Source organism: Capsella rubella, unplaced genomic scaffold, assembly GCF_000375325.1.
Source record: "Capsella rubella cultivar Monte Gargano unplaced genomic scaffold, Caprub1_0 scaffold_7, whole genome shotgun sequence".
Classification (NCBI taxonomy): Eukaryota; Viridiplantae; Streptophyta; class Magnoliopsida; order Brassicales; family Brassicaceae; genus Capsella; species Capsella rubella.
In genome coordinates, this window is record NW_006238917.1 from 1,906,962 (window position 1) to 1,928,893 (window position 21,932).

Genomic DNA, 21,932 nt, shown 5'->3' on the forward strand with positions numbered 1-21,932 from the left:
CATTTGACATAATATCAGTGTTTTCCCAACTCGATACTGTATAACCCTTTTATTTTAATTCTTAAGTGATGTAACAGAAAGCTTCATAGTAAAAGCTCAATTTCAAATACAAAATCTCCCTGATCGTGGAACTAAAACCATGATTAATGATTTACTGCTCTTAATCTGAATACATGGCAATGAATTCATTATATCTTTATTTTATTGACAGAAATAAACTAAAGCTATATCTTTAGGAGTGTTTGATTGTGCAAGGCTGGAAGCAATGAGAGCCCATAGTAGCCTCACTCTCTGGAGTTTTCGTTGTCAAAAGTCTCAAAAACACTGATGTATATGGTAGAGACAGCAAGCAAGATTCCGGTGCCTTACCCAATAGCTCCCATGAGGTCAGTAAAAACAGTGAGTGCACCAGTTTCCTCCAAAAGATGTTGCGATATAGCCGTTTACCTACTTGTGCAAACTAGACTCTCTGTGTCCCGGCATCACCAATTTCTGTTCCTTGAGATGCTTAGCCACGTCTTAAGCAGAACATTTCCGAGACTTGAACCCACATCTTTGAGAAAAAGGTAAGCAGAGTGCATTGCTTTCTCATAGGCGTTTTCGTCTCACTCTTTCATGTTTTTCATAGTTAAATTGCAACCTCGACAGATTAAAAGTATATTTCATTGATTTATTGTTAAGCCTAAGATCTTAAGTACAAACCGTTATTATACATAGAAATCTTCCTTCTTAAGTGGTTCTTTCTCCTCAACTTCGTCTTCTCTGCACCTCTCTTATTGCTTCCTACTTCAATCTCCACATTGGTTGCATAAAATCTTGCTAAAACTGATGTTCAGTTCATAACGCTAAGCAAGCTTGATTACAGACAACTTCAGATTTGGCTGGTTTGTGAGGAGATAATCAATCGATGAGGATGCAACGAATTGGAGCCCCTTCTGCTCCAACCAGTCTTAGTGGTAAACAATGGACAGTGTAGACTCCTGCCTTCACACCATCCAGCTTCAATCCCTCCACAAGGATAGTCTCCTGTCAAGGTTTTATATTTTTCTCAACCATCAATATCAAATATTCATTGTTCTGGACTGATCTAGTTAGCAAAACTTAAAAGATAAGATTGCTTACCCGGTCTTTGAGGAATACTAGGTGAGACGGAATCAGATCATCATATGCAGCTACTGATAAATAATCAATACCTACATTTTAAGATGGATACACCAAACTCAGGTTAAAGACCATTTCACCAAAACTCAACCAACAAGTACAAGTCAAAAAATCAAATCTTAGAGATGTCATTGCTTCAAACTCGGTTTGATAACTAACACAAAACATGAACAAGGAAAACAGAAACATCCAAATGAAAAGGTGAATAGTTTGATTATTACCGACAAGCTTGATATCTGTGTTGTCTACCAACCATTGCGCTCCATCTTTCATGAATCCGACATAGCTTGTATCAAACTCTTTCTTGAACATAAGACGCCTGAAATGTTTACATCCATAGTTAAACAAACCCAACACTCACTTCAGAAACTCCGAACTAAACAGATGACCAAAAGCTGATCACTGATACATTCTATTAGAATTAATATTTATCCAAATGAGAATTACTAAAAAATATTACCTGTCAGTGTTCAGTGTTCTGAAAAGTACACGACTAACTCCTTTTGGAATGTGAAGAGATTTCATCACTTCGGCTACCCAATCAGAAAGAAAAGCATTACAAGATCAGAGCCAAAAATAAAACAAAGTTTCTAAATACTGGATTTGAAGCTTAGTCTTGTAATCACAGTCTTTTAGCTTAATTTAGTTAATCAAAGTTGTAGTAGCCAACAAAAGTCTCACTTACCAGTTATGTTCTTATCCTTTGGAACATCAACCAACAAGGCAAGACCTACAAACGAAACCCAAACCAAACTGAGAGGGATACAATAAACAAATGGAACAAGGCTCTTTTATAGATCATATAGTACCATTGAGAACTCGAAGATCAAGCGAGTCAACATCGAAACCAGCATCGTAATAGTCGTCGTACACGTGTCCAGGGGAATCAACGTGAGTACCAGTGTGCGTGGGGATCTTCATCTCAGAGTTGTTAGCGCGAGATCCGTTCTTCATACTCGCAGCTAACCATAGAAACCTTCCGAGTCCTTCCGACGAGTCCCACGACGGCATCTCCGGAGTGTAACGGTGACTGATGTCGTAGATTTTGCCTTCCCCGTAGACTTCGCGGCGGATAGGCTTGAGCTCATCGAGAAAACCTCCGTCGATAGGAGCAGTGCCGGGAATGGAAGGATATGCATCGGAGTTAGCGGCGGAAATGGGAAGAGAAGGGAGAGAGAGTAGTGTGATGACGTGGAGGAGGAATAGTGGAGCAACGGCCATTGCTTTAGAGTAGGTCGCTGTGATGATTTCGATCATCACGATGTAGATGATGTTTCCATTTTGACAAATTTGGGTTTATTTTTTTATTTTCATTTATGGGCCTGAATTTCTTATAGGCCCAAACTATAACACAATTTATTAGATGATATAACAGCCCAAATTGCTAAGATCTTGAGTGTGTGAATAAATTGGTTTGTTATGAAACATTCCACTTGGCACATGAAAAAACTTTGTCTCATATTGAAACATATGATAGTATAATTAATATAATAAGTTAATTCTCTTCATATTAATAATTAGAAAAACTATTCAATTTTTTTTTTTTGTCAACATCATTCATAATCCATATCATTAAAATAAAAATAAAATATCTAAAGCAGTAAGAAAACCAAAAAACTACTCGCCATATCCTGTTCTTTTATTTTGTAGGATCAAGATCCTGGTTTGTTTATGTCATCGTCATCTCTGAAACCAATGTAAAAAAAAAAAAAGAGAGTAAAAAATATGTTTGTAATTCTTGTAAAGGTAAAGAACAAGAAATATAATGTTTTGAATATTTTACCTAATTGTGCTAGTGAAATAGGTCGCACTGAGGATACATTATCTGCGTATTTCCACCATCTGTAAATGCAACAATACGAAAGGCCCATCATCAGCACAACCACAACAACCACGGCAGCTATGATGCAAGCAGTAATAGTACTCATAATTTCTTTTCTTGTTCCTCACAAATTCGACTTTTTTTGTTCAACTTTGTGTTCTTTTTACACAAATTGTAATTATATACACCCATTTATATAATGTTATTTAGGATATTTTACATTTTGTACAAGTAAATATAAGTATTTTTTACATTTGTACGACGCATAAAAAAAGAAAACTAAATTTTTACATTTTCCTCCAGGGTTTTATATATTTTGTCACTATTTAAGGAAACTAATGAATAATCTCCTTCTGAAAGAGAATAAAATTATCACTCGCCATTTTTAAATTTCCTTTACGAGCATAAACCGTCGTTGGCTGCTTTGTTCCGAATATTTCACTACCTTTCTCGACCAAAATTTGAATCTTAACTTCTTAAGAAACCCAAAACAGTTTCTTGGGGCGAAAGTAACAATTCCACTACTTGTCTCATTGATAGCATACGTTAGGGTAACTTGTTGGCTCCAACTTTTTTTAAGGCTCATTATGGACTAGGACATAGAGTGAAACATTGTCAGGGTTTTTAAACCGCATATATCCATGAATGCTTGTTGTTTAACTTGTTGGGATGTTTTCACTTCTTATGTTGGGAAAGAATTAAAGAAGAAATGATAGAACTTAATTATATCAAAGAATGTTGTATTAGTTTTGTGTTAATTAATATTTACATTTCCTATGTATACAAACAATTGTGGGCATAACGACCTATTAGATGTTAAGAACTGAGACTCTGTATTTGATTAATGATTTAGAGAGTGACTCAATTCCTTCTTCAAGATCTTGAATGCATGACTCTAAGATCTGCACATTCTCCACCTTCAAAGACTTCTCTGATTGGAGCTCCAAGTCCACTCTCGTGAATTCATTTGCTTCAGCTTCACAAGTAACTATGCTTTGGCTCATCATCTTTGAGACCACTGACCATTTGCCACAAGCCTTTGATCCGGACATGAAGCTAAATATAGTTTCAAACAAAGCAACTGTTACGGCTTCTGCTTCTCCAAACACAGCCAAAGCGTCATTGTTCTTGTTTTGGCTGGTTTTTAAACTCTTGAGTACTTTTTGGAATGATTTCTTGAGAAACTTTCTCGAGGCTAAGTATTTCTTGACCTCAGCGGATAGATTTCCACGCTTTCTTCTTACAATAGACTGGATCTCCTTGAGACTCTCTTTCATTTGTGACAAACCATCCTTGGCAAGGTTGCATAAATCCAAGATCTTGATGGATCCACCAAGAAGCTTCTCAATCTGATCTTGGGATAAAGCCTGGTTGGTGACAGATAAGCGAATCATCTTTTCAAGAGAATCATGTAAATCTTGCAGGTCGCTAAGTCTTTGGCAGATAGAAGATGAAGAAGATGTCTCAGAAGATCTCAATCGGGTCAATTGCTCATCGACATGAGCGGCTTGAGGGTGTTGCCTTGAAGGGTAGCTGTTAGATCGAACATGGAAGGAGACTGCCATTTTCTTGTTTGAGCTTTCTTTCTCTGTTTTTGAGATGAAGAAAATGCTTAGATGTTTGTTCTGTCTTCATTGGCTCTCCGGTCAATACATTTATACAACACTAAGGAAGGAATCTTAAAGTGGTTCGAATTTGAATAATAGAAACCGATGTTTCTGCAATGTCTCCCTCCATCCACTCACCCCAACGCATCATCCAATGTGCATAAGCAATATACATTATTCAGATCTGATCACATGAATTAGCTACGATTCTGCATCTTATTGGTGTAGGAACATGCACAACCAGTAGGGCTTGTCTCCTTCAAGCATATGATATTTATTTGTGCCACTCGTGGATACATTTATGTTATTCAGATATTGTCTGCCTCCTACACTGCAAATTTTAATTTTTTTTTTCCAGTATTTATAAGGCTCTAGTAGTTGTATCATGTACTGTAATATACTAATTAATATCTATTGGTTGCACATGAGATTTTGAGAGAGAATATATGCATGAATGGTGCTGTTACCATCAACTCCAAGGAGACAAGCCTTACTGAATTTGCCTTAAACTAAGCCAATAAGGTGCAGAATCCCTCGTGCACATTTATTTCTTGGTATATATTCAAATATACTTTTTTCTTGGGTATGAAATACATCATATCTTTTTGGGAGGGACAATGCATAAAAAAACATGGCTAAAAATAAAATAAAATAAATGAGGTCTCCTAATCTTGATTGTATATATGAATGGTCTGCAAAAGTGATGAACGCAGAAGAAATAGTGATTTTACACACTAATTATATATGTTCCATTTTCTAATCCAGATCATTAAGGATTTTAATCTACGTACATCAAACACCGACCACGTCCATTATAAATATATCAAGAAGATTTGGTCGATGAGATCGTCTCAAGAAAGAGGACAAAAGAAACCCAACAAAAGCAACAAACTTTAATATATCTCACAATTTTATCCCTACACTTCGAATTCTTAGACAAAAGACCCTCCAAAAGTAGTCTAGAGAGCAATCTCAGTCTGCATGCTTGTGTTAGAACAGAACACTACTTGTTGAGGCTGTTGCACTTGCACTCTCTTCTCCACCTCCCACCTAGATTTTGCTATGACTCCTTCACTCACTGGCTCATATGCCTGAGGAAAATCAAAGCACAAAATCTCAATTTCGCTTGCAAAGCTTTTGTCTTTGTTACCTTCATCAGAATCTCAAGAGAAAAACAAAGCAATATTTTGGTGGACACCCACCTCAAGTTTTTGGACAAGCTCTTTCGCATTAGGGGCAGAGACAAAGATGTGACGTTGACATGGCTTAATAAAGCCATCATCAACGGCTTTATCAATGAAAGTGAGGAGGTAATTGTAATAACCATCCACATTTAACAAACCCACCTGCAAAAGTTCCCCCCAAAGTGGAAACACAAAAGATCAAGACATTGTTTATAATTTGGCTATAGTGATTACCAGAGTCAGTTTAATAGTACTTACAGGCTTGTCGTGGATTCCAAGTTGTGCCCATGTTATTACTTCCAATAACTCCTCCAGCGTTCCATACCCACCTGATAACAATTTGCAAGAACAGAGCAATTGGAAGTTTATTACAAAGTTTAGATCTTGTTTTGGAAGAAATATCTAAACTTGAAACATCCAGACCTAGTTTTATGTTCAAGTTTTACAAAGTATCTAAGCTAGTCAGTTATTATGTACCTGGTAGTGCAATGAAACAATCCGACTGGCGTGCCATTTCTGCTTTCCTTTCATGCATATCCGCCACAGCTTGTACCTCGCCATATGTTACTCCGGTTATCTATTATAAAATCACATTTCAGAGAGGACTCCTTTTGAAAATAATGTAATCATTTAAGCTAAAACGTAAAGAGTTTATGCCTACCTCTTTGTCCATAAGAGTCCTTGGTATGATCCTAACCCATGAAAGCAAAGCAAAGTGAAAGCAAATCACACAACGATGTCGTTACTAAAGCAGTGAAGGGCGCAAAACTGAAGTGAAGAGGACATAAATTTGAGCATACATACCCTAGTACATGTCCTCCAGCTTCATGAACAGCTTGTGAGACCAAGCCCATGAGACCAATGCTTCCTCCTCCATACACAAGATTCAATCTCCTCGTCACCTGTTTAAAAAACAGAGGAAACAGAGTGAAAAGTCAAGACCTATTCAGGGATTTCAGACTCTATTTAAAATTTAAGCAGAGCCGAACCAGCTCTTGAGCTAGATCAGTGGCAGCATCTTTGTAGCAGTCTCTGTTCCCGCTGCTGCTACCACAGAACACACAAACCCTCTTGAACCTCGACTTCACTATTTCCATACTCTTAGCTAAGTCAGTTTGTTTTTTTTTTTTTTTTTTTTCTTGTTTCTCTGGTGGATTTGGGGAAGAAAAAAAAAGTTTCTTTCTTGGAAGATGAACGTGTGGTTCAAGCTAAGTCATTCTTGTTTCACTTTGTGATGCAACTTAGACAATGAGACAAGAAATTATATAGACACAAGAAAGCAGCAAAGACAGACAGTACTGTTCCATATATCCAATTGTATTCGAGTAACAAGCTTTCTTCTTTTCCTTTTTATAGTTGAAAGAGTGGTTTGCTTTTATGGTTTGATTAAAAAAAGACACTTAAAGGATCAATTAAAATTCAAAAGTAACTACAAGAACAAGAAACTTAAAACAGTGTTAGAAAGCATAACTTAAAGCATTTGGATGGAAAGTTACCTATATAATTGTGGCAAACCCAACATTGATATCTCTCGTTCCTAACTTCATTTTCAAAGTTGGTGTGATGATGTCATAAGAACCTTTGGTGTGTTAGGTATATATCTTTGGTTTTTTCTTTTCTAGGAAAGGATGGATGGAGGATGGTTCATCATCGAACCGTTTTTTTCTCCACTTTTCTCCATTCAATGTTTCGTCCTTTGGCTCAAACGTGTCGAGTTCGGGTTGAATCCACACTAGTGGCTAAATTTGATGGATCCCACATTATGACCCATACTTGTTGGTGTCAACAAGTAGGGATGGTTGGTTCTTTCTCCTCCTGACACAACATTCCATTATTATTAGTTTGTTTGGTTTACACATTTTGTACATGTACCTGGTAGGATTGTATCTAAACGACACGTAGTTTGCTTTTCTAAAATCTGAACAGCACTCACTCCTTTTTCTCATCTTTCTTTTTGGGTCAATTGCCTAACTTTGACTCGGTCAAATAAATGCTAAGCTCCCCTTCTTTAACTACCTTTTCCAATAATCAACGATTTGTTGGCTCAATGAGAACTTGTTGTTTGCTTAAAAGGTCTCTCTGTGACGAATGTGTGTGCATGATCATAATAATTTTCTCGATAGAGATCATCGTGTCGTGAAAAGAAACATGACGGAGGTACAATGGTTGGCTCCTCAATTATGTTTTTGCCCAGTATTGATTTTACACATTTTGCTTCTAACTTTGGATCTCTAAACCCAAGATTTAGGCCCATCTCTTTTTTCCATTATAAAAAACTAATGAAACTGAAACTATGAAAAAAAAGACCTAAAAAATTCCGAACAATTCCACTTGGCTACACTTTTGCATTTGAGGCTTTCAGCTTACTAATTAAAGTACATAACCAATTAGTGCCTTCGTCTCTTTTTCAATCCATATACTGATATACGTATGTATATTTTTGTATTAAGTTGCTTCTCACACCTTTTTTAAGCTTTTTTGTCTTCCAATAAGTTAGTGTGATCCGATGGCGATACTCATATTAAAACAAATAGATCCCTTTGGCCGGCCGTCTATGGATTTACGATATAAAATATAGCCACCTCAATATACTAATTGGGTCCGACGCATTGCTTTTTTAAAAAACAAAGATTAAGAAAGTAAATAGTCTTTGTTGCCTTGCCGGTGTAACTACGTACATTTTGCATGTTTTTGTACACTTTAGCAATTATATATCACTTTAGAGGAAGTTTCGTTTGGCTGAGCTACAAAGGCAATGTCCCTTTAATTCAATATATGGCTCCTTAAGATAACGATCAAGTTGAGATGAAATGAACAACAAGGAAGCTAGCAATAGTACTTACGCATCTATCTATAGTACCATTCAACTATACCCAACCTAACCTGTATCCTCAATATAGCAATTTACTGATACAGCAAATTAGCATGGCCTTTGATCTTTGTAATCTGATGATTTTTACCTTTGATCTTCGTAAGTCAGTTTTGTTTATTACAGTCGTCGTAATTGTGTATATCACCACGACACCATGAATGAGGTTCACCTTCAAAGATAATTTTAAAGTGACTGATAATGATTAGTTTTTCTTTTACTTTATGTCGGTTTAAAATTACCAAGTGCATGAGACAGCATTATAGTGAGATGTCTAATTATTTCGCTTTCATGTTTCTGATATAATAATTTACACATCACCATCACGTAAAGGAACAGAGGAACCTACTTAGCTAAATCCTCAATTGATGAGGACCACTTTACTTATGGTTACTTTTGGAACTTTGACCGCTCGTATTTTTTACATTATTATTATTTTTTTTAAAACAGAATTTTGTTTTATTAAAAATGATGAGTCATAATTAAGTACCACCAACTAGTATCACGACCGACACCTAAAAATTCTTGTAGTGCCAAACCTAACTCGTTTCATCTAATAGTGTTTAACTTGACACAATCTAACGCAAAACCATCCTTGTCTTTCACTTGAGCTTACAGCTTGGCCACACATAAACAGATGGAAACAATTCGTAGTTAACAGATGATTTGGATATATAGATATATATGTAAATAGTTTTTCTTTTTCTTTGACTTGAGTTTACAGCTTAGCCACACATATAAACAGATGGAAACAGATTGTATTTAACAGATGACATTTTTTCTTTGACTTAGGCTTATAGCTTAGCCACACATATAAGCAGATGGAAACAGTTTGTGTTTAACAGATGATTTTTTTTCTTTGACTTCAGCTCACAGCTTAGCCACACATAAGCAGATGGAAACCATTTATATTTAACAGATTATTTGGATTGTTTAAAATTAGATTTATTTTGTTTTCTGTAGTCATGAAAAATATTTGTATTGTAATACTCGTTATCTATTTTTATCTTCTCACATGTAAGAGAAAGAAATGAAATATTATATATATAGACATCTTTGCGTCAATCAAATGCGTAAAATCCACTCGTATTTACGATTATTTCATGTCTGATTCGATCTGTTTTGTTAGTGGGAGTTGATGAGATTTTACTTTTGTGTATGAAGTTCGACGAACAATAATTACATATTCTTTGTCATAATTTCTGAAATAAGATATTTTTTTTTTCTTTTACCCACAGAAAAAAAGAAGATATTTTGATTTCTTTTAGATATTACAAGCAAACAGTTGCGTTCATACTGGCAACACTTGCACTGTTGCACAGTCTATTTCGAACATTATTATTCTGCGAAAAAAATATATATATCACAAAGAGACCCAAAATTGTGTAATTTCCTAATTATCTTTAATTTGTTAAGACTTGTCAATACTTCGATCGGTGATCACGAGGAAACTACCGAAACACGTAAAAGGAATTCAAATTCAATTTCGTATGTTGGAACATAGATAAAAAAATAAAAAATTAAAAACCCTTTATCCAGAAAAAAAAATTAACACAGGTCGTACGAGGTTAATGTGACAACGTAATTTTCAAATAGTAGGCTTGCCTCAAGCTTCACGATTGCACCATTCATCTAAGGATATGACGATAATGTATGCAAGATCAAGAGTACCGAACTAAGGATTTAAACATGGATTGTCCAACACTTTATATATTTAAAATTTTTAGCTTGTCATTATCATCAACTTGAGTCAAGAAATGTGAATTCCTAAACTTTTAGTTAACTGTTTGACTGGTTTTAGTTGACTGTAGTTAACGTTAAGTTTCTCTAATTAGCTGACCCCAAAATAAATAACAATCACTTGTTACCAAATCAGATATATATATATATTTTTAAGTCAACTTCGAATTTAATCTTTTTTACTTCGGTTTTGAAACTTACATGTGAACTTTGAAATGAATATTGCAATATATTTTTTTGGTTAAATTTTGTATTTTTCATACGTCTAAGCAAAGTTTAGTTTAAATTAAGATGGATCAAATAGCCAATTGGCTTGTTAGCATATAAGTACATACTATAAAGTAAAAGAATAATAGTATCGATTAAAAAAAAAAAGATTACAAATACCAAGAAAACAAGATATCCGCATCCCATCGACTCTTAATGCGCACAAAAGACAAATGTACCAAACAACTAATCCTGACTTACCACTAAGACTTGAAGCTACTTTCTGAAGCTAAACCTGAGTCTAAATTCTCACTTACAACTAGACTTTGTATCTCATTTGGTTTCACGAAGATATGAGTTGTAAAAGTAGATGACTAGATCCCTACTCTCTAAATCATTTTTCCACATACTTTTCATTATTTTGTTTTATAACAAAAAAAAAAAAAGTCGACTCAAAAGCAACACTAAACACGTTTATCACCTCTAGCCACTTGAATGTGTAAACAAAGAGACGATGGGTCATGGGTGGAAGCTTGGCTCAAAGTTGACGCCTGCTTTGACCAAACACCCAAGAAGAGCAAAACAAAGTCCAATGGAACAATGAACACAAATCTAACGCGGAACCAGTTTGGTATCTTTTTTTGGCTCTTGACTTGAAACCGAACAAAATAAGAAGACTTCGATATATACCAGCTTTGTAGGTCTCTCGCTCTTGACTAGTGTATTGAAAGTGATGTAACTGATTACGTCATATTTATTGCGTCATTAATGCTTATGTCATAGTAGGTAATAATTTCTACCGTTAAAATTTTTTGATAATTAAAAATGGTAAGTAGATATATTAACCGTTTAGTGATAATAAACTATAGAGATTCTCTTGAGCACTTAAAAAAGTAGTATATATTTTTAATCTTTATGATTTTTTTGGAAAAAGAGTTTCAAAGTCAATTAATTAAGGCAGACAGCCCAAGAAATTTAACTATATAATCCAATGAATGGAGAGAAAATACATAGCTTTTGTGGTTTTGCGTAAATAACGCCTTAGCGAAAAAATAATATTTTTTTTTTTTTGGTTGGGATACAAAATATGCCTATAACAACATTGGGAAAATTGTTTGATTTGGAATCACAAGAAAGTGGTGGTTCTCCTTTATTTATGTCACCAACCCCTACCACGGATCCAGAACCAATCTCCGGCGTTAAAACCGGCGGTGATGGTGGACGGATCCCGGTAGAAGAGTGGCTGCCGATCACAGAATCAAGAAAAGGGAATGTTTATACGGCGACGTTTCATCTTCTCTGTTCAGGAATTGGTCTCCAAGTGATTCTTCTTCCTGCAGCTTTCGCAGCACTCGGATGGTACTAATCAAGATTCTCTTTATTTTCTCCGATTTTAAAAACCTCTGCTTTAACTACTCTTTATATATAATTTGTTTTCTTTCTTGTTGGTGTGAATAATAATACTATGTGTATACGGTTTAAAGATTTTATTTATATTTTTGCAGGGTTTGGGGAACGATAATTTTAACGGTAGGGTTTGTATGGAAGCTCTACACGACATGGCTTCTTGTTCATCTCCACGAAGCCGTACCTGGAATACGTATCAGCAGATTCGTGAGACTCGCAATCGCTTCATTTGGTATGTAACTGTTTTTAATAAAATTCTTTAATTCATATATTCATTGTTAAGAGTTATGTGGTTTCTTAAAACGGTACCGTTTTTTTTTTGTAATTAATTTAGGTGTGAAGCTTGGGAAACTTCTCGCAATATTCCCTGTGATGTATCTCTCAGGAGGAGCCTGTACGATTTTGGTTATAACCGGAGGGAAATCGATACAGCAACTTCTACAGATTATGTCTGAAGATAACACTGCGCCACTTACTTCAGTGCAATGCTTCTTGGTTTTTAGCTGCATTGCAATCGTCATGTCTCAGTTTCCCAATCTGAATTCTCTTTTTGGAGTCTCCGTGATCGGTGCTATTATGGGAGTCACGTATTGCACCGTTATATGGATTTTGCCTGTAACTAGTGATGCTCAAAAGACTCAAGTCAGATACGCTACGTCCGATAAAAGTTTCGTTCACATTTTCAACGCTATTGGATTGATAGCTCTAGTCTTTCGTGGGAACAACCTCGTCCTTGAGATACAGGTCTTAATGAACTCCCATTTAAAACATGATTACATGGAACCAAAATATTTTTTTGTTTTCGTTGAATATTAATAATTTGGTTATGTTTGGGTGATATTTGTAGGGTACTCTTCCTTCCGATTCAAAGAACCCTTCAAGTACGACAATGTGGAGAGCAGTAATGATGTCTCAAACTCTCATCGCGATTTGTATGTTTCCATTATCGGTTGTTGTATATTGGGCCTACGGAGACAAGGTATGTCAAAACGACAAAACCCAACAGTACTACTACATTTTTTTTGTGTGTTTGTTTGCATTTACGTTTTAAAAATAAGATATTTTGATTTTCAAAGTAATAATGTATGTTTGTATTTGTACTTATTATAGATTCCGGCGACGGGAGGTCCTGTAGGCAACTATCTGAAACTTTACACACAAGAGCACTCGAAGCAAGCAGCATGTTTCATACACCTAACGTTCATCTTCTCTTGCTTATGTTCATATCCGATAAATTTAATGCCGGCGTGTGACAACGCAGAGATGGTGTACACAACCAAGAAACAAAAGCCTGCCTCCATCATTGTCCGGATGATGTTGCGTGTGTTCTTGGGTATGGTTTGTTTCTCTATAGCCGTTGTATTCCCGTTCTTGCCTTATCTAGCGGTTCTTATCGGAGCAATAGCCTTGCTTGTGACGTTTACGTATCCCTCTTTTATGTGGATCTCTATCAAAAAGCCCCAAAGGAAAAGCCCAATGTGGTTGTTCAACGTTTTGATGGGTTGCTTGGGTGCTTCTCTCAGCGTTTTGCTTTTGGTTGCCTCGGCTATGCATTTGGCTCAAAAGGGTTTGCATGCAAACTTCTTCAATCCATAAAACATTCTTGTCATTGTTAGAATGTAAATAGGTTTCGTGGCACACGAGATATATAAACTTGGGATTTTTCTATGAATAGAGGGAGAGAGGAAACCTACAGTTATGAATTATAACTTATGACGTTCGATCAAAATATGTACTTATAAAGATATCGATAACAACATTCTAGAACGAGTGCTAATTAATTCTAAACTATTGAGTATGAAAATGAAAAATGTAATATTAAAAAAAAAAAAAAAACAGTTTCACATCTTTACATGTATATCTCACCGATTATATCATGAAATAATTTCATCCCCTCTAAATCAGAACTGATGATATATAATAATCATATTGGTCAATGATCAGAACAATTCTTGGAGAGGTCAAGTCTCTTGCCAAGTGTATCGCCATAGAAAGTGATGCTGCATCTGATGTTCGATTGGAACTTAGTCTTGACCAATCGGCCGAGCACATAGGCTCGTGATCGTAACGTGAAGGTCAGGTTAAGAGGCAAAACGACTTGGTCCGGTTTAGCTCGTTGACCATAAAGAGCCGGTACGCCTCCGTACAGAGGAACTTGATCCCCTATTACTTTGGTCTCAATGATTTTTTCGCTTTGCCTTCGTTGAGAGAGCTTTTCCATCTATTTTTTTTTGTCACACAAAGAGTAAAAATTGCGAAAATAATTAGTCCACATGGACCACAAACCGTCCCGGTTTAATCAGTAAGTATGAAATTGTTTTACCTGACCGGAGGCGAGGATGAGCTGGGAATGGCTGAGCTGGAGGGGAGAGGAGGTGACGTGGACAGTGAAGAACGTTGCAGGGTTTTTATACAAGATCCTGACCGTTGAATTTAGGGTTAGCATATCAGTGAGCACTCCCGATTGGTCGCTCCCGGACTGCACGTTCAAGCTCTCTAACACCATATCCTGATTTTTATTTTTATTTTTATTTTTAATGTGAATAATTTTCAATTTGTGAGTAAAATAAGTTATATGCATCATTATTTGTAAAATATCTCTGCATTGAATAATACCAATTGATGTTAAAATAGGTGAATTCGAAATTAAATATGAAAATGAAACGCAAAAAAAAAATGTGACATGCATCTTCGTCATTATTTAATATAAGGAAAATGTAAAATTTTGTGTTGGAAGTGATCAAAAGCTCTATCTCATCACTTACCTTCAAAGTTACAATAGGTGAGAAAGATTTGGAAACGCCCCACAAAGAGAGACAGAAGAGGGTGAAGGCAAACACCAACGTAAACAACAACCACAAGCAAAACCGCGTCTTCCTTCTCCTCATCTCATTCGGACCGTCCGTTTCATCGTAGTCTTCATCATCCTCGTGGATTATGCGGTCAAGATCATGCACTTGGACACTTCTGTACTCGTTTCTCAATGGGCCAGAGAACCGTGGAGTCGAAGATGACTCGGCCGCAGAGTCATGGTGGTAGTGGCTGACGTGGCCCTGACGGTTCATGGGTGATCCGTATGGGCTAAAACCTGAAACGGTCGATATCTTTTCGACGTCTGTGTTCTGTGGGCTCTGCACAGTGTAAACCGGCGTCGTCGTCTGTGAGGGTGGAGATCCAGCCGGCCACGTCATCATCCCCTTCTCAATCAAGCTTTTGATTTTTGTTTTGGAAATATTTTATATTTTGGTTATCATGACCTCTATTTTAGAATGTAGGAAAATGAAATGGGAAATAAGTGCAAGAAACGAAAGAAATTAAATTACCTTTGAGAGTAACGGTTGATGCTGACCAAGAAAAAGAAAATCATAATCAAGAAACTACAATTCAAACTCAAAGTTTTTAAAATGCTAATCGAAGTGTGCATATGTAACTTTTTTTTTAAGATATAGCTTCTTTTAAAACATAGGAATAGAAAGCAAAAAAAAATTACATATTTAGTAAGATCGAACGATGGCATCCGGTATTAAAAAAAAATCGTAAAAGAAAATATCAATTATTTTATGTAATAAGAGTATATCTATCTAACACAAATTAGATCATCAATACTAAGTTGATCAATATTCAATACAAAGCATATTGGGTCAATTAAACGCGTGGGAGGAGACGAAATGATCGGTTCGAAAGAGTTTGAATTAAACGAACGAAACGCTAATTCGTAATTAGTTGTTCTTACAGGAATTTCAAAGTCAAGTAAGCCTTTCAATTTGAAGAAGAAAAATATTTTTCGAATTAATTTCTCAAATCAACTGGCAAATTAATGTCTTCGAGATTAACATTAAAGTCGCCGTGTTTCAATGTGAAATGAAATACAAAATTCAAAAAATCTTAAGTTAGTGGTCCAAACATTTGGTTTTATTTTCAATTTCGGATACTTCAATAAATTCATGCAGAAACGGTTTAGGAGTTGGTACGTGTGGTTTTGATTCTGGTCTAGTTATATCGGTTTAGGGACTTAATATATCCGGTTGTAATTAGTGGGTTTAAGTGTGGTCAAATATGCATGTTAGCTTAGCTAATTTAAATTTCCGTAGATATCAAATGGAGGGATACAGATGGGTTTGGTTGTTACAAGTCGTTCTCCTATATAGCAAGTATCAACTGTGATTATCATACATGAAGTCTTTATTGTATATGACAGAGACCTTCAGTGAATCCTTCATTTATTTCCCCGAATTAAACCACTAGCTAATATATATATATATATAGTCTCTCGAATTAGCTAACTAATCTAGTGTCTAGTGTAATCTACTAATCCTTTTATCACCACAATATATTAGTATTGTCGTATTGTATTCGTGAACAAAGACAGTAATAAAGTAATTTAACAAATTAGCATATTGTCAAATTTGACTATGCAAGAAAATTCACTTTATTGGATGATATTCATAAGACAACTGAAAAAATGATGAAAATAAGAATTTTCTTAGGTTTCTAAACTAACATCGACTAAAACCTCAACTTTCACTGGTGTGTGGGGGAACTGGGGAGAATGTGCGCGCAGTTGTCCTTAATAAGAGGTGGAAAGAAGGGGTTTAACGGAAACATATGTGGCCAACAGTTAGCATCGATGGTCGAGAATGCTTTGCAACATGCAACTCCTACATTTCCAAACTGACCAGAGAAAACTGACTTGTAGAGTTCGAACACGCATCCATGGGTATTGAAAAGAGATGACCAACATTTTTCCATATCGATTGGGAATTGCAAGCGCGGTGGTGGTTGTTGCACATGAGCTATTCCGGGAGTGATGATAATTGCAGCACATAAGGCTACCACTAAAACTAAAGACAAGATAGCTCTTGAATTGTTTCCCATCTCTCTCTTTTTCTTCTTCTTTTTGCTTTGATATTTGGATGGTTTGGGTAGGGAGAGCAGAATTTATAGGATGGAACTAGTTAAAAAGCAAAACAATGGTATTAAACTAAGTAATTAAGTGTTTTTAAGTTATACAGCAACATACAAGCAACGGAAGTTTATAATGAAAATAACTCATGTGGTCTTAATTTTCTGGTTTGACCAATTAAAGTTACTCTGTCGTCAGTGATGGGTAATTACTGTTACCTCTGAAATGTTGTTCGATGAAAGAAATAAGAAAATGATATGATCTTTAAAATAGTATAGGCCTTCTTGATGAAAAAGTTACGTCTTGACGTAGTTTCGTAAAGATTCGTTTAGGTTTGTAGACAATATGAAAGTGCTGGATGTTTTCGTAATATATATTAACTTAAAAGAAAATTGTTATGTTGATTGTATTACTGATTACTAAGTTTTTTAATGTTTAAATTGTAATACAATTTCGTTTGAAATCATATTTTGTTTAACAACAAAAGTGACAACATGAGTATCTCATGTTTTTTTTTGTGTGAATGCTAACCCACTCTAGTTGAAGAGTAGGCAAGTTGACAACAATAATTTATTACTTTTTTTTTTGGAAAATACTTGACAAGAGCAAAATCGAAGAGAAGACATATCATGTTCAATGAAGGGAAGAGACATAATAATAGAGCATGATCATGGCCGCCCCCCTGCACAAAAATGCTCAAACAAAATATTGTAAATATTTTGGAAATATTTTCCACCGCGGATTAAAAAATGTCACACCAAATATGTCAACGTTTGTGTGCGCACTTTTTTTTATGCTAAGTTCTTCAACCACCTTTGAGAAAAATCCAAACCTTGTTTTAATCAGAGCTAAAACAGGACTTGAGATCAGTCAAGTGATACGATGTTTAGGATATTTTCGTTTAAGCCGTTGATTTTCTCTGATTCAACACTTTCTGTGATCATAAATATCAAAAAGGCCATCCAAATATGCAATCTTCTACTACCATTTCGATTTTTAGAGGAATTTATTGAGTGTATTTCATTGATATGGAATGGAAAATCCGTCTGCATTTTTTCTTCAGAAAACTCAATATTTACAAAACCAAAGAGAAAGCAAATATTGATTCACACTGAATTTTAATCATTATTAATATAACATTATAATGACATATAGTTTTTACTTTTTAGGAAAAAAATCAGCCATCCAATAGAATAAAATTTCAATTTAATAAAACTCCTTCAGTTTTCTTTTTAATATCTCCTTTCCTTCCTAGTTGCCACTTATGTATTACTATATTGACATCACTTATAATTTTGTATCTTAATGCATTAATTTTATCTTGTTAGTACCATATAAAATGCATGAAAATATAAACTGTACAAAAGCAATGGTAGACGAGATTAGCGACACTCCACCACGGAGTTTATTTATACTATTAGAAACGAAAAAAACCCATCTTTGACGTCTACAGAACACACGAGATTAGCGCCACTTCATTACTTCCATGATTAAAGATTTTCATTAATATATTGAAAAGAAATACCTTCGTACAAAGCGTCAACAATCACAAAGTTTTAATTTATATATTAGTGATAATTAATACTTTCCTAATCAGTGACTTAATTAGCGTACATGCATATCTCTATATAGTGGTAGTAAACAATTTTTTTTTCTTCATTTGTTTCTTTGTAATTTATAGCATAGCAAAATTATTACATTAAACATTATTTTGGTACTAAACTCCACTAATGTATTGAAGGAAATCAAGACACGCATAGCGTCAATATCTAATTGCACATTCTTTAACCATATAGATGATAAACTACGTACACCAAAGTTTGTTTTGAGTTATTCAGTTATAATATTAGCTATATTATCATTTTGAAAGTCAAATATAGAAATATAATCTAAGCAGCAAGGCTAATAGAACTGCAAACACAGTCACAAGTTATCAAAACTTCCACTTTCATCCATGCATGTACCTGTACATGTACGTGTATAATATAAATGTCATTCTACGTTGTTGATGTTTAGTTTGTATGCTCACATGACGCATGCCCGAGAGGCCGAGACATTTGACAGCTATGCTGATATGTGTCCCGTTTGATTGACAGCGCTTTGAGAATGGTTTGCTAGGAATACATATGCATTAAGAGGGATTGCAACTTTGCAAGGATTAAAGTCTAAATTAGGTAGTCATTATTCATGAGTAAATATACAAGACGTAATGGGTGGATCGAAGTTGGTAGGCCAAAAACACCCAATCTTGTCGATTCCTTTTGTCTCGACGAGTATTTATTTCATCTAACCACATCGGTTTTTACATGAAGAGCGAGCGCAAATATCACAATTTATACAGATCGGCTATATCGACAGTGATAAACCTTAAATAAATAAATAAAAGACAGGTGATAAACTAACAATATAACAGGTGGTCTGAACTTCTTTCGTCATCAAAAAAATTACTGAATCGTCCAATTCGTAAATGTCATATTGATGATGAACATTAAATTCACTGAATTCAGAAAAAAAAAACATGTTGGGCTCTGAAATTATTATTGTATTTATCTTTTATATAACTGAAATTACCATTATATCCCCCATTTCTGATCACTATAAAGAAAACCCTAACTTCTCAACTCCATATCACCACCTGTCTTTATACCTACTAAACAAAATCTTGACAGAAACAAAATGGAAGAAGTTAAAAGAAAAATATTAGATGAAGAAGAGAAAGCTTCTGTAGACATATGGAAGTATGTGTTTGGGTTTGCAGATATCGCAGCTGCAAAGTGTGCCATTGATCTTAAAATACCAGAAGCCATTGAAAACCATCCTTCGTCACAGCCCGTGACACTAGATGAGCTCTCCTCCGCCGTCTCCGCCTCTCCCTCACATCTCCGCCGTATCATGAGGTTTCTTGCGCACCAAGGACTCTTTAAAGAAGTCCCCATAAAAGATGGTTTAGCCACAGGCTACACTAACACGCCACTCTCTCGCCGTATGATGATCACAAAGCGTGACGGCAAGTCGCTGGCTCCTTTTGTTCTCTTCGAAACAAGACCCGAGATGCTTGCCCCATGGCTGAGACTGAGCTCAGTTGTGTCTGCTCCGGTCAACGGTTCAACTCCACCACCGTTTGATGCAGTGCACGGTAAGGACGTGTGGTCGTTTGCGCAGGATAATCCGGGACTCAGCGAGCTGATCAACGAGGCCATGGCTTGTGATACAAGGCGTGTGGTGCCACGTGTAGCGGAAGCTTGTCACGGTTTGTTAAACGGCGTGGATACGGTGGTTGACGTAGGAGGCAGCACCGGAGAAACGTTGGGGATACTTGTAAAGGAGTTTCCTTGGATTAAAGGAATAAACTTTGATCTTCCTCATGTTATTGAAGTTGCTCAAGTCTTGGATGGTGTTCTTAATGTTGAGGGCGATATGTTTGATTCTGTTCCTGCATGCGACGCTGTTATTATCAAGGTTAACACTAATTCCATATTCTATATTCTTTTAATTATTATCATTCACTATAATTTAGTGTACTTTTTTTTCCCCTAACAACTTTCACATAAATTACAGGAACTCAATGAATAGATGTTAAAACACTAACATTATTTTTAGTCAATGTTAGAAAAATTTAACTGTTGTTTTTTTTTAGTTTCGCGGTAAGCCTCATACTAAGCTAAAATTAGAAGTTCGTAACCCACTTCTACACTAGCACGAAATTTTTTAATTAATTTTTTTACAGATATACAAAGTTGAAAAGTTGGCATGATGAAATTTTAGCTATATATTTTTTCTACCACCATCCATTAAAACATGAATAATTTAGACATGACATACGATCTGACACCAAAATAAAGTAGCGAATCATCAATTAGTAGCAAGTTAACAACCACTATCACGTATCAAATAAATAAAGCAACCACTACCAATTTTCCCAGATAGTAGTACTGTATTAACTTTTACATATTAAAAACAAGGCGAACAGAGAATCTTCCTCTAAGGATTTGTTTAGCCTTTTTGTCAAAATCTTCCTCTAACTAGTAGACAATTATTTTTCTACAAGTAATGAGTGTTTTTGTTCTAAAATTTTTTATATGGTTGGGGGGGAAAAGGAAATCAAATAGTATATATCTAATAAGTAAAATGTGATAAAATGGTGGCAGTGGGTGTTACACGACTGGGGAGACAAAGATTGCATAAAGATATTGAAGAATTGCAAAGAAGCTGTCCCACAAAATGTCGGCAAAGTGTTGATAGTGGAGTCTGTGATCGGAGAGAATACCAAAAAGACAATGATAGTGGACGAAAGAGATGAGAAGTTGGAGCACGTGAGACTGATGCTTGATATGGTGATGATGGCTCACACAAGCACAGGCAAAGAAAGGACTTTGAAAGAGTGGGACTTTGTTCTTACAGAAGCTGGTTTTGCTCGATATGAGGTTAGGGACATTGATGATGTTCAGAGTCTTATCATCGCATATCGGTCTTAAAACCAGGCTGTGAAAGGTTGGATCCTAGCTGAGGAAAAGCTAAACCAAAATTTCCTTTGGATAAATAAAACTACGTGTGAATGTTGTGCGAGAATAATCAAGGGTTGGAATTGGTACGAGATCACCATGTTGTGTTTGTTATATTAAAAGCTTATCATATTGTCACATGTTTTTCTATAATCTATCTCGTTGAGTATATGTTGTTGACATATGGACATGCACTTATAAATTGCTTTTACTTTTACTAGGGCTGCCAGCCCGTGCGTGGAAAATGAAAACTTAAAATAATTAACATTGTTAAATAACATTTTTGAGTGGAAAATTGATTAAAATTAATTGTATATCTTTTTATTTAATTTACAAATTTATTTTCTTTACCTTTTCTATATTATGATATATTAGATTTGTGAGACTACGAAAACTTTCTTACAATTTCATTTTTATCCCTTGAATGATATTTTTCTGTTGGTATCGCTGCATTTTAATACTGATGATCCTATAGAGTCAAAAGAATTCAACATTTCTGAACGGCCATTTTTTACACTTAACATGCCCCT

At 35.4% G+C, this 21,932-nt stretch overlaps 7 protein-coding genes across 7 annotated transcripts; 2 read left to right on the forward strand and 5 right to left on the reverse strand.

The window, feature by feature from the left end:
• Window positions 1-647: 647 nt before the first annotated feature.
• Window positions 648-2,411, reverse strand: LOC17880737 (kynurenine formamidase). Its single transcript, XM_006284193.2, has 6 exons — window positions 1,971-2,411; window positions 1,847-1,891; window positions 1,622-1,694; window positions 1,383-1,480; window positions 1,123-1,193; window positions 648-1,026 (listed from the first exon to the last, which is right to left on the reverse strand). The coding sequence occupies exons 1-6, from the start codon at window positions 2,380-2,382 to the stop codon at window positions 901-903; spliced, it is 825 nt and encodes a 274-aa protein (XP_006284255.2). The 5' UTR covers window positions 2,383-2,411; the 3' UTR covers window positions 648-900.
• A 1,362-nt stretch (window positions 2,412-3,773) lies between these two features.
• Window positions 3,774-4,648, reverse strand: LOC17879281. The gene has a single exon (XM_006285035.2). It carries the CDS (start codon window positions 4,546-4,548, stop codon window positions 3,793-3,795), a length of 756 nt encoding a protein of 251 aa, XP_006285097.1. The 5' UTR covers window positions 4,549-4,648; the 3' UTR covers window positions 3,774-3,792.
• A 648-nt stretch (window positions 4,649-5,296) lies between these two features.
• On the reverse strand, window positions 5,297-7,056 carry LOC17877823 (cytokinin riboside 5'-monophosphate phosphoribohydrolase LOG5). Its single transcript, XM_006284416.2, has 7 exons — window positions 6,764-7,056; window positions 6,579-6,676; window positions 6,436-6,466; window positions 6,252-6,351; window positions 6,033-6,103; window positions 5,793-5,936; window positions 5,297-5,681 (listed from the first exon to the last, which is right to left on the reverse strand). The coding sequence occupies exons 1-7, from the start codon at window positions 6,869-6,871 to the stop codon at window positions 5,550-5,552; spliced, it is 684 nt and encodes a 227-aa protein (XP_006284478.1). The 5' UTR covers window positions 6,872-7,056; the 3' UTR covers window positions 5,297-5,549.
• Window positions 7,057-11,620: 4,564 nt separating this feature from the next.
• LOC17877457 (lysine histidine transporter-like 7) lies at window positions 11,621-13,721 on the forward strand. Its single transcript, XM_006283601.2, has 5 exons — window positions 11,621-11,949; window positions 12,096-12,229; window positions 12,332-12,741; window positions 12,845-12,976; window positions 13,108-13,721. Exons 1-5 carry the CDS (start codon window positions 11,678-11,680, stop codon window positions 13,591-13,593), a joined length of 1,434 nt encoding a protein of 477 aa, XP_006283663.1. The 5' UTR covers window positions 11,621-11,677; the 3' UTR covers window positions 13,594-13,721.
• A 72-nt stretch (window positions 13,722-13,793) lies between these two features.
• LOC17879130 lies at window positions 13,794-15,525 on the reverse strand. Its single transcript, XM_006284110.2, has 3 exons — window positions 14,763-15,525; window positions 14,321-14,506; window positions 13,794-14,218 (listed from the first exon to the last, which is right to left on the reverse strand). Exons 1-3 carry the CDS (start codon window positions 15,189-15,191, stop codon window positions 13,931-13,933), a joined length of 903 nt encoding a protein of 300 aa, XP_006284172.2. The 5' UTR covers window positions 15,192-15,525; the 3' UTR covers window positions 13,794-13,930.
• Window positions 15,526-16,518: 993 nt separating this feature from the next.
• On the reverse strand, window positions 16,519-16,872 carry LOC17877803. Its single transcript, XM_006285440.1, has one exon. The coding sequence runs from the start codon at window positions 16,870-16,872 to the stop codon at window positions 16,519-16,521; it is 354 nt and encodes a 117-aa protein (XP_006285502.1).
• Window positions 16,873-19,546: 2,674 nt separating this feature from the next.
• LOC17880076 (xanthohumol 4'-O-methyltransferase) lies at window positions 19,547-21,619 on the forward strand. Its single transcript, XM_006283895.2, has 2 exons — window positions 19,547-20,359; window positions 21,049-21,619. The coding sequence occupies exons 1-2, from the start codon at window positions 19,577-19,579 to the stop codon at window positions 21,373-21,375; spliced, it is 1,110 nt and encodes a 369-aa protein (XP_006283957.1). The 5' UTR covers window positions 19,547-19,576; the 3' UTR covers window positions 21,376-21,619.
• The last annotated feature ends 313 nt before the right edge of the window (window positions 21,620-21,932 follow it).

Bases quoted from the DNA above. Each gene is read 5' to 3' on its own strand.
- LOC17880737 (XM_006284193.2), bottom strand. From the start codon at position 2,382: ATGGCCGTTGCTCCACTATTCCTCCTCCACGTCATCACACTACTCTCT. The intron at 1,194-1,382 runs GTAATAATCAAA...CTTAAAATGTAG, and splicing joins CACAGATATCAAGCTTGTCG to GTATTGATTATTTATCAGTA. The intron at 1,027-1,122 runs GTAAGCAATCTT...AAACCTTGACAG, and splicing joins TAGTATTCCTCAAAGACCGG to GAGACTATCCTTGTGGAGGG.
- LOC17879281 (XM_006285035.2), bottom strand. From the start codon at position 4,548: ATGGCAGTCTCCTTCCATGTTCGATCTAACAGCTACCCTTCAAGGCAA.
- LOC17877823 (XM_006284416.2), bottom strand. From the start codon at position 6,871: ATGGAAATAGTGAAGTCGAGGTTCAAGAGGGTTTGTGTGTTCTGTGGT. The intron at 5,937-6,032 runs GTAAGTACTATT...GAACTTTTGCAG, and splicing joins TTGGAATCCACGACAAGCCT to GTGGGTTTGTTAAATGTGGA. The intron at 5,682-5,792 runs GTGGGTGTCCAC...GATTTTCCTCAG, and splicing joins AGCTTGTCCAAAAACTTGAG to GCATATGAGCCAGTGAGTGA.
- LOC17877457 (XM_006283601.2), top strand. From the start codon at position 11,678: ATGCCTATAACAACATTGGGAAAATTGTTTGATTTGGAATCACAAGAA. The intron at 12,230-12,331 runs GTATGTAACTGT...TAATTAATTTAG, and splicing joins ACTCGCAATCGCTTCATTTG to GTGTGAAGCTTGGGAAACTT. The intron at 12,742-12,844 runs GTCTTAATGAAC...TGATATTTGTAG, and splicing joins ACCTCGTCCTTGAGATACAG to GGTACTCTTCCTTCCGATTC.
- LOC17879130 (XM_006284110.2), bottom strand. From the start codon at position 15,191: ATGATGACGTGGCCGGCTGGATCTCCACCCTCACAGACGACGACGCCG. The intron at 14,507-14,762 runs GTAAGTGATGAG...AATAAAAATCAG, and splicing joins CACCTATTGTAACTTTGAAG to GATATGGTGTTAGAGAGCTT. The intron at 14,219-14,320 runs GTAAAACAATTT...AAAAAAAAATAG, and splicing joins TCATCCTCGCCTCCGGTCAG to ATGGAAAAGCTCTCTCAACG.
- LOC17877803 (XM_006285440.1), bottom strand. From the start codon at position 16,872: ATGGGAAACAATTCAAGAGCTATCTTGTCTTTAGTTTTAGTGGTAGCC.
- LOC17880076 (XM_006283895.2), top strand. From the start codon at position 19,577: ATGGAAGAAGTTAAAAGAAAAATATTAGATGAAGAAGAGAAAGCTTCT. The intron at 20,360-21,048 runs GTTAACACTAAT...AAATGGTGGCAG, and splicing joins GCGACGCTGTTATTATCAAG to TGGGTGTTACACGACTGGGG.